The 9,625-nt window shown below is 33.8% G+C and overlaps 1 protein-coding gene and 1 long non-coding RNA gene across 4 annotated transcripts; one reads left to right on the top strand and one right to left on the bottom strand.

Annotated features, from left to right (window-relative positions):
• The first annotated feature begins 855 nt into the window (after window positions 1-855).
• LOC131657019 (anthocyanin 5-aromatic acyltransferase-like) lies at window positions 856-2,294 on the top strand. The gene has a single exon (XM_058926538.1). The coding sequence runs from the start codon at window positions 878-880 to the stop codon at window positions 2,264-2,266; it is 1,389 nt and encodes a 462-aa protein (XP_058782521.1). The 5' UTR covers window positions 856-877; the 3' UTR covers window positions 2,267-2,294.
• Window positions 2,295-5,258: 2,964 nt separating this feature from the next.
• On the bottom strand, window positions 5,259-9,161 carry LOC131662681 (uncharacterized). Of its 3 annotated transcripts, none has more exons than XR_009301794.1 (9): window positions 9,095-9,161; window positions 8,598-8,909; window positions 8,372-8,509; window positions 8,049-8,289; window positions 7,419-7,562; window positions 6,171-6,313; window positions 5,990-6,018; window positions 5,722-5,901; window positions 5,259-5,459 (listed from the first exon to the last, which is right to left on the bottom strand). It is a non-coding gene; the product is annotated as an uncharacterized LOC131662681 (long non-coding RNA). The 3 variants fall into 3 exon arrangements; XR_009301795.1 differs by having other exon boundaries at window positions 8,218-8,289; XR_009301793.1 differs by having other exon boundaries at window positions 8,049-8,509.
• Between the last annotated feature and the right edge of the window lie 464 nt (window positions 9,162-9,625).

Genomic DNA, 9,625 nt, shown 5'->3' with positions numbered 1-9,625 from the left:
ACTTGATTCTTTATTATTTAATTGAAATAGTTTATTTGTATAATAAATTATCTTAAATGTAATGTATGTAATGTAAGTAGTTGAATTATATATTTTTAGTATTGAATAATTTATTAATTTTTTAAATTTTTTATAATTAAAAATTAATATTATATATAACCGAATTCAGTCTGACTAATTGTAACCCGTAATAATGAAATTCTAAATTATTTAGTCCAATTGATTATCCAACTTCGTCACAGGTAAATCCGAAGCGAGTCAGATAGTCTTGTAACCCGTAATAATGAAATTCTAAATTATTTAGTCCAATTCATTATCCAACTTCGTTACAGGTAAATCCCAAGCGAGTCAGATAGTCTCTTGTCTCTTTTACAAAAGATGAGCTAAATGATCACTATTTTTGACATCATAGAATTTTATTTTAATCTATTCTTTTATAATGATGTTATAGATATGGAGTATCTTCTTTTATAATGATGTTATAAATATGGAGTATCCACCATTATTTAACAATGACTACTTGGGTGGAATTTCTTGACCATTTCTTTAATATGTCATATACCTAACCACACGTTATATTTTCGTTTATTATTCTAACATAATCACCATGTGTTCTATATTTTAAAGGAAGTGACAATAAGACATATTCTCATTTTTAACCGAATATTTTCAATACATAAGAGATACTCATTCAACACCCTCACAATATATATATATATATATATATATATATATATATATATATATATATATATATATATATATATATATATATATATATATATATATATATATATATATATATATATATATATATATATATAAGAACATCACATTATAAAATTATCTCACACTTTCTTAGTTCCTCTTACAAAACATGTCCACCACAACCACACCTTTCACATTGAATGTTCTTGACCATTGCAAAATCACACCCCCACTCAACACAACTCCAAAAACATCTTCCCTCCCACTAACATTCTTTGACATTCCTTGGCTTCTTTATTCTCCAAGCCAACCTCTATTTTTCTATGACTTCCCCCACTCAATTTCACATTTCACAACCACCATTGTCCCAAAACTTAAACAATCTCTTTCTCTTACACTTCAACATTACTTCCCATTTTCCGGTACATTCGTTCCCTCGCCCGGTCTAACCGATCCCCAACTCAAATCCACTCATGACAACTCAATTTCATTCGTAGTCGCTGAATCAAACAGTGACTTCGAACACTTATGCTCTTATCATGTAAGAGATGTCAACAAATTTCACTCTTTAGTCCCAAAATTGCAAGAAATCTTTTCATTTGAACACAAAGAGTTCCCTTTGTTAGCTATTCAAATCACATTATTCCCAAATTATGGCTTTTCCATTGGCCTAGCTTTTCATCATGTTATTGCTGATGGAAGAACCTTCCACAATTTCATCAAAACATGGTCTTCATATTGTTCTTCTATTTCCACCTTTGAACCCTCACCATCAATAAAGTCACCACCCTTTTACGACCGAGACGTGATCATCGACGAAAAAGACCTTCGCCAAATTTTCTTAAAAGATTTAAGAAAAAGAAATGTCATGGATACTAGTAGAGACACAAAAATGGATTTCTCAAACATGACTAGAGCTACATTCTCAATGAGTCCAAGTGAAATGGAGAAAGTAAAAAAAATTATTCTTGAATCATGCAAAGAAAAGAAAACATCTCTTCCTTTGCATTTATCTCCTTATGTGTTAACTAGTGCTTTTTTTTGGGTTTGTTTGGTTAAAACCCAACAAGAGTTTGTTAATGAAGATGTTACACACTTTGGATTCATTGCTGGTGGAATAACAAGGTTAGAGTATGAAGTACCAAAGAACTATTTTGGCAATTGTGTTGGATTTGGAAAGGTATCATTGAGAAGAAAGGATTTACTAGGAGAAGATGGAATTGTTATTGCGGCTAAAGAAATCGCAAGCACAATTAAGAAACTTGATGCATCAATTTTACGGGAAGGTGAAAAGTGGATTTTGGATTGGGAAATGTTACATGGGTCAGAGGAACATGTTCATGTTACATGGTCTCCAAAATTGAGACTTTATGACTTGAATTTTGGGTGGGGGAGGCCTAAGAAAATTGAAGAGATTTCAATTGATTTTACAAGAGGTGTTTCTTTTGTTGAGAGTAGAGATTTTGAGGGTGGAATTGAGATAGGGTTAGCTTTGCCTAAGAGTGAAATGGATGTTTTCACTTTTTTGTTTAATAAAGGACTCGAGGATCTAGCATGATTAGGTGGTTTGACTTTTGTTTCTCAACGTGTAGTTTTTACATATTTTTATGTGCAACTTTTTATAAATAAAGTATAGTTTATTATAAATTATGGATTTTCTTTGTTAGCATTTATTTAATACTTTCAAATTTGCTTTATATCGACCCTTTTTATTTGACACTAGACTTAATATAATTCCATAGTCCATTACTGGGAGGGGTGGAAATAAGATGGGTTCAGTCGAATTTGTCTCAATTTGATTCGATTTGATAAGAATTGCTTCAGATTGAAACTTGACTCGAGTTTGATATGAACTTTTTTTAAGCTCAAACTACAATTATTTTAAATTCATGAACAATTCAATTCAACTCTGAATGTTTAGCTCGTTAGGTTAAATTCGTTTGCCACAAGCATATTGGTGCTCAAGGTATTCGGACTGTAGTGAATACTGGACTTCTTCTTTTTTTTCCACTCCTACTCTGGGCCATTATCCCACCCGGTTGTAGACTCTTCGGCTCTTGTGCTCGAGTTGGACCATCTTGCGGATTTCGTAGCTACTTTGATGATGGGGAACCAACTTCGCCTCCAGTTTCGGCCAAAAGGGCTCGGGAAGACGCAAAACAACCTCCTTGGACTGAGTGTTCTCCAAAGTGGACTTGGATCGTTGAAGATGACGCTCCTAGGGAGGTGAATCCTTTTATAAAGATATTGGACATCTTCTCATCTCGGCTTCCACACACCTCTGAGGAGATTGATGTTGTAGTCTTGATGTTGAATATATCTTTCGTCCAGAATCTCCCTAAAGGGATAAAATAGAAATGCCCTCTAAAATTGTTTATATCATGTTCAAATATGCTTTTGTTTTTTCACTCATCTCTAAAAGAAGGGGTAATGTTTTGTCCCCAAATAGTCCCTTCAAGGAACGGGATACATGAAAGGGGAAGGTTGAAGCTATGGAGTTAAAGTGCACCAATCTTCATAAGGAGCTTCTTGCACTGCAAGAGGAAGTTAATGCAACTAATTATTTGCAAGAGGTAGTGAAAGTAGACGGCTCCTCTTCTACCATGGAGGCTCGTGTGACTAAATTGGAGAGTTCTCTCTGAGATGTAGAGAAGTGATACAAGGTCGTTTTCTATTCCATTGAGGAAAAAGCTCGTCATGTGGAAGAGTACCAAAAAGATGTAGAGACCTTGAAAGCTCTCCGGATCGAAGTGGTCGGTCTGAGGCAGGCACTTCATGATACTCTTCAACAAACTATGTGAGACGTGTTCGGAGTTCGTGAACTAGTGGTGGTGCAGGCAAGGAAGTTCTATCCTGGTGCTGTAATTTCTGCTGAGGTGTTGGATCATTTTGAGTCCGCTCCCAGGGTAACTCAAGAAGGTGGTCCTGGTGTCTCGGCTTCAAATTCCTTGACTTTATTTTTTCTTTTGCTTTGTATTATTTATTTATGCAGCATTTCTCTTACTTGTGTGTCTTGCGTGTAATATTTTTTATTTTTAATAAAATACTTTACCTTGATGTTTCCAGTATTGTTAGCTTTTAGAGCTTTATGTCGGCCTTTGCTTTATCATTATTGTAGTTCACAAATTGTTGTCTTCCAGCGCTTACTCTTTTAATTTGTGTAGTCTTTATTCACTTTAGAGTAAAGGCCAGACCACAGGCGTTCATCGGCGATGGTGGAATATTTGTTGTGGGTGTATTTAATTGTAATGAGAAGGCGAATATGTCTCTGAAATTTTCTTACTTTTTGCAACTTAGCGCGTTGAATAATGTAAGCTACCTTTATTGGTTGCTATAATAGTCTATTGTATTAAGGGTTTGTTGTAGTATCGTACTGATTTGTATGTCGTGTTTGGAGAATTGTTTGCATTCTTAGGAACGAGGCCCGAGATCAGCAAAGTCGAGGTCATGTAATCATACTTTAAATTGTGCTCCGCGTCACTGAGGAACGTTCTCTGGTCAAGGGTAGGATCCTCGTCCCTGCCCCAAGGCTTATCTCTAATCGAGGTGGACAAATAAATAAATAAATAATCGTCGGGTGGATAACCCTCGACAATGACTTCAGAGTGATCAGACGGTGTCTGGGGTCTTCGGTTCTTGTCTTTCTCTAAGACTCTAGGCTGAATGCACTTCGAGCTTTGAAGTGTTTCCCTTGATCGGACGGTGTCCGAGGTGCTTTACGTTTCATTTGTCTGTCGTGAGTAAGAACACTACATTCACACACCTCACAATGTATTTCCCACCTCTCACAAGTCTTTCGTGTTTTTCTAATATTGAAATTAATGCTCTCAATGTCAATTGATGGAATATCTCTAGTGTTTCTTGATGTGCAAGCAAAGTATTGAATCCACAATAATGAAAAAGATATATTCACTAGTACAAAAATGTTAATTTACACCCGTTTTTTATTAAATTTACACCCATTATTTTTAATAAAAATCGGGTGTATATCCACAGGGTGAGAAATGTCTAACGAATTTACACCCGTTTTATTTTAAAAATATCGGGTGTAATTGGGCGTAATTACATTTTTAATTACACCCTGTTTTAATAAAAATCGGGTGTAATTGGGCGTAATTACGTTTTTAATTACACCCTATTTTAATAAAAATTGGGTGTAATTTGGCGTAATTACGTTTTAATTACACCCTGTTTTAATAAAAATCGGGTGTAATTGGGTGTAATTACGTTTTAATTACACCCATTTTAATAAAAATCGGGTGTAATTGGGCGTAATTACATTTTAATTACACCCTATTTTAATAAAAATCGAGTGTAAATATGTTCTTAATTACACCCTATTTTAATAAAAATCAGGTGTAAATACGCCATTTATGAATGAACAATTATATCTATTTACACCCTATTTCATATACACCATTTAGTTATATTTCATTTTCAGTCATAATATTGCAAATACTATAAAAATCATACACATAAAAATCATATTTTAACTAAGTCAAAATATTTTTCATATTAACCAAAAAAATATACAAAATCATGTACAGTCATAATATTTCAAGTATTATAAAATAATACACATGTAAATTATATTTTAACTAAGTCATAACACTTTCTTCATATATAATTTTACGCCATGCGTGACGGTTAGTTTCGGTGTTCTCTAGTTCAATTGAATCCAACCGCTTTCCACATGTAGCATTGGATTCATCCATGGCCAAAATACCATGCCCTGGAGAAGCAATTGTTTTCTGTATGCAAAAAAACAAGACACAAAAAATTATTACAAGAAAGTGTTATTACAATAAAGAGTCACATGTATCAATGGTATATAGCTCAGATGTGCATTTTAACACGCTAATGCTTTGCAACAAATATGAAGATTTATTCATTTTTTTCAAATCATTACTGATGTTAGCATGTCAGTGTCGGTGTCATGTCCGGTGTCGGTATATGTGTATGTGCTTCATAGTCTAAATATGCTTATGCATACAGTTAGAGAAAGATACATACCAAGAGTTTGATTGATCCTTCTATTGTAAGCAACAGGATACATCTTAAGAAGCAAAAAATGAAGTGATTGACACACTGTTGGGAAGTGATAGTATTGATGCCTACATGTTGGACACTGAGACTCACGCCGACAATTCATCGACTTATACACACACCAGAAACAACATATGTGACCACAAGCTGCAAAAATGAAGGGAAAAAAACAAAATTCACAACGCTACTCGCATTTTTAATATATATTTCAAGAAAATATTGATTGTTGCCTTACATAGTACAATGGGCTTGTATAATAGATCCCTGCATGATAAAAGAAGTGTCAAAGTTAGTTAGTACAATTTGATAAAGAAAACAAAGCAGCTCAAAAACAAACTTCAAATGAAACATGTCAAAAACCAATTTCATCCTTTTAATTTGGGCTATAAATAAGTAACAACGATTAAGTAAAAAACCTTCATATACTCATAGAAAAAAAATAAGATTTGAGGTATTCTTTCTCCACTCTAGACAACACAATCCACGGCAGAGTGTTCATGATTCGAGCGTTCTTAAGGGCGAAACCCTTAAGAATCGGCAATGGAATTCCCTTCTTTAACTGCGAGTTCAAGTACGGTATCAGGACGGTTTTGAGGACAGTTGATGTCAATGACTGCAAAATGGATACAAAGTAAAAGAGTAAGATTCATATAAATGCCTTGACTAAGTAACTGATAAAGGTCATGTATTTCAAAGTCGAAATTACAATGATTTTTGTATGAACATGGAGATGGTGTTACATATGTGAAAAGATCAATGATTAAGTCTATGGAAACGATAACGTCGATATCTTGATCAGACACTTCTATAACCGGTGGAGAAGATACCGAGATATTAAAATTCATGTCATCATTTGGATATTGTTTGTATAGTTGAGGAATGATGAGTTTCCATTGAGGAATGATGAATTTCAAAAGAGTAACAGTTATGTTATTTTATGTTCTATTCTCCATGGAAAAACTATTTACAAAATTCTAATAGTGCCTTAATCACTATTAACATGTTCCCTTATTCTTTAAGCAGCTTTCCAAATTTCACTACACAGATTTGGCAAGGGAAATAATTTTATTGAATCATACTGTTTGTACAAATCTTAGGTGTGTACTTGACCAGTGGAATGCACTCCTACCAACGTGACAGTGTCAATCATCTCATTAACTTCATATGGAAAAGAACAATATTTGTTGTTTCTAGGTGTTTTATTCATTGTAGTTTTAGGAAAGTCACCATTTATGGCATGTAAGAGGATTTGATGGCCATGCCTCTTGAGTTATTTTATAAAAATGTCACTTGAACATCAGTTTGAGAGAGCTAATTTTTTAAATGGTTAACGCATTTCAATGAGTGGTTAATGGGTATATAAAGATTGGACAACTCATTAACCATCAACTCAACTTAATTAACAACAATCTCAGGTGTTACACTACATGTAGATTTGAACACTTGAAAACCAAAGTTAGTCACGTTTAAATTCATGGTTAATGAAATTCAGTAGATGATCAATGAGTTGCAACACTTAATATACTAGCTATTAACCAAATCCAACAATTTATTGACCATGTGTGTGAACTGGGTTAACCATTTAGAAAAATTGCAAAAGAAGAGAGAATTTGAAATTAACCCCACAACGATAGTAAAAAAAACAAACCTTAAAAACTGGATACCTTGGAGAAATGATATAGAAGCAGGAGTCACTGTACTGACTCTAGGATCAGGAGGGTCTTCTCTTTGGATGATTAAGCCACTAGCCAGAGCTGGATTGCTGTCAATAATTGCCACACTCAACTGCTTTGTCATTGGCATGCTAGCTGGAAAAAACAAGATGATTGGACAGATTTGTTGCTTTAATAACCTTTTACATCATAAGTAATACTCCTAAGCATCATAATCATAAAGGTTGAATGAATGAACATTGAAACATTTGATTACTTCTAACATGGTTAAAAGTTTAAACCAACTGCAAGCTCATTTTGCTTAGCATAATCTTTAAACGATGGGAGAACGGTATCGAAATTGCCATGCCTTTCTCTTAATAATAATGAAACACATTCTCAAATATTTCATGGTTTCGGAATGTGAAACTATTCAATGGTTTGTACACCCAAGAAAGGTGGTAACTAGGTGCAGATTAACAAGGTTAAACTTTGATGACGATGTGATTATTTCAGGATATTAGGCAAATCATACCTAGCTAAAACAATATATTCCAATGACTTAGTAGATGATGGCATGATACAACATATTGCAGTCTAGAAAAAATATGACTCCGACATACACCCATAGCAAGAAGATACCTAAGAAACAAGCTAAAGACATGCCAACCATGCCTCCTCCAACAATAGCAATATCATATTCTGGAATAACTTCACTAATAATTGGATTCTTCTCATGCTCCTTCATATTTTCAAGAATGCAAATTATACAACCATTTATTAATTTCAGAGACGGTTATATAAAGATGACCTGCACATTAGCGGCTTCATCATGGACAATTCCATCGATTTTGTTCGTAGTATCTTCTTCAAACAAAGGCTCCTGTGTTACAAGCAATGGATAAACTAAACAGAACAAGGTGTTTTGAAGAAAATAATGGAGACAAAAGGTTAAGGCACCCTACTGCATCATCCAGTGGAGCTGCTTCTGAAAGAAGTTCGGTAACTGGTTTTGTCGCAGATATTGTTGGAAATGCAGAAGATGAACTTGCAGCATCAGTAGTTGCAGACCGCAGACTAGAGAGAATCTCATATAATACGCTCTAGCATGAAAAGAAAAAAGTAAAAGAGCAAATTAGTTTCTGTAGTATCATTTATATTTCAAGACAATGAAATATAAAAGCTAAATACCTCATCCACACCGGAACCGAGTTTTAAATCCCCCAAATCATAATATTTCTCGAGCTTTTCTGCAATAGAAACTTGAGGAGGACAGAGGACATTGTAGAAGAAAATGGAAACTGAATCATAAAAGAATTGTGGTCGAGAAGAGTTGCTATCAAAGAGAAAAATGCAAACTGCTTTTAGAAAGTATCAAGCTCAAACATTTTGTAAAACTAATACCGCATATGACTCAGAGATGAGATCGGAGTGGTGTGGCTGAATGAATTTGTCATCACTTGCATGTCCAAATAAAACGGGAATGAATGTCTTCGGTGCAACCTGTAGGCTTTAAAAGTGTTAATTTAAGATAAAAATGGACTTGAAAAGATATTCGCTTATCCAGAAAAATAAAAGCCTATCATGCTCAGATTTCATCGTAAAAACAATAAATGATCAATGAAAGTTTGCATAATTGCATTCATAATTTTTTTGTACTTTAAAAAAGACAAACAATTAATACTTACCAGAACACAGTTCAGTTTCATAATATCAAACTTTGCCTTCTTCTCGATAACCCGCCGCATGTATTGTAACTTGAAATATAACTCTAAACAAAGGAGATCAAAAGGCACACGCTCGGTTGAAAATACTAAGAATAAGTACTATACTTTTGCCTCTCATGTGTCATAGAAATAATATAACTCTAAACAAAGGTAACTATATTGCTACTTTGATATTTTTAAGATCAAAAGTGTATTTATTCTTAGTATTTTCAACATGAGATGGCACATCTAGGAAGGTGCATCTAGGAAGTGTTGAGATCAACCGAGCGTGTGACTCATAACACAGTTCAGTTTCATAATATTATAACTTTTTTTTTTAAAGGAGATATATTATAACTTAGATATGTTGTAACTTGTGTAGATGGAACTCATTTACAAATTGAAGTTACAATAGCTTAACTATGACTTGTTGGCAAAACAGTAGCTTTAACCAACTTGACTAAATAACTAATTAGTTAGTTTGTTAGTTAAGCCACTATTAACTAGTAACAT

The sequence above is a fragment of the Vicia villosa genome, linkage group LG3, assembly GCF_029867415.1.
Source record: "Vicia villosa cultivar HV-30 ecotype Madison, WI linkage group LG3, Vvil1.0, whole genome shotgun sequence".
In the NCBI taxonomy this organism is placed as follows: domain Eukaryota; kingdom Viridiplantae; phylum Streptophyta; class Magnoliopsida; order Fabales; family Fabaceae; genus Vicia; species Vicia villosa.
The sequence above is the reverse complement of the archived record's forward strand: the minus strand, read 5'-3'. Positions and strand labels throughout refer to the sequence as shown.

Excerpts from the sequence above, each read along its gene's own strand:
- LOC131657019 (XM_058926538.1), top strand. The coding sequence starts at position 878 with ATGTCCACCACAACCACACCTTTCACATTGAATGTTCTTGACCATTGC.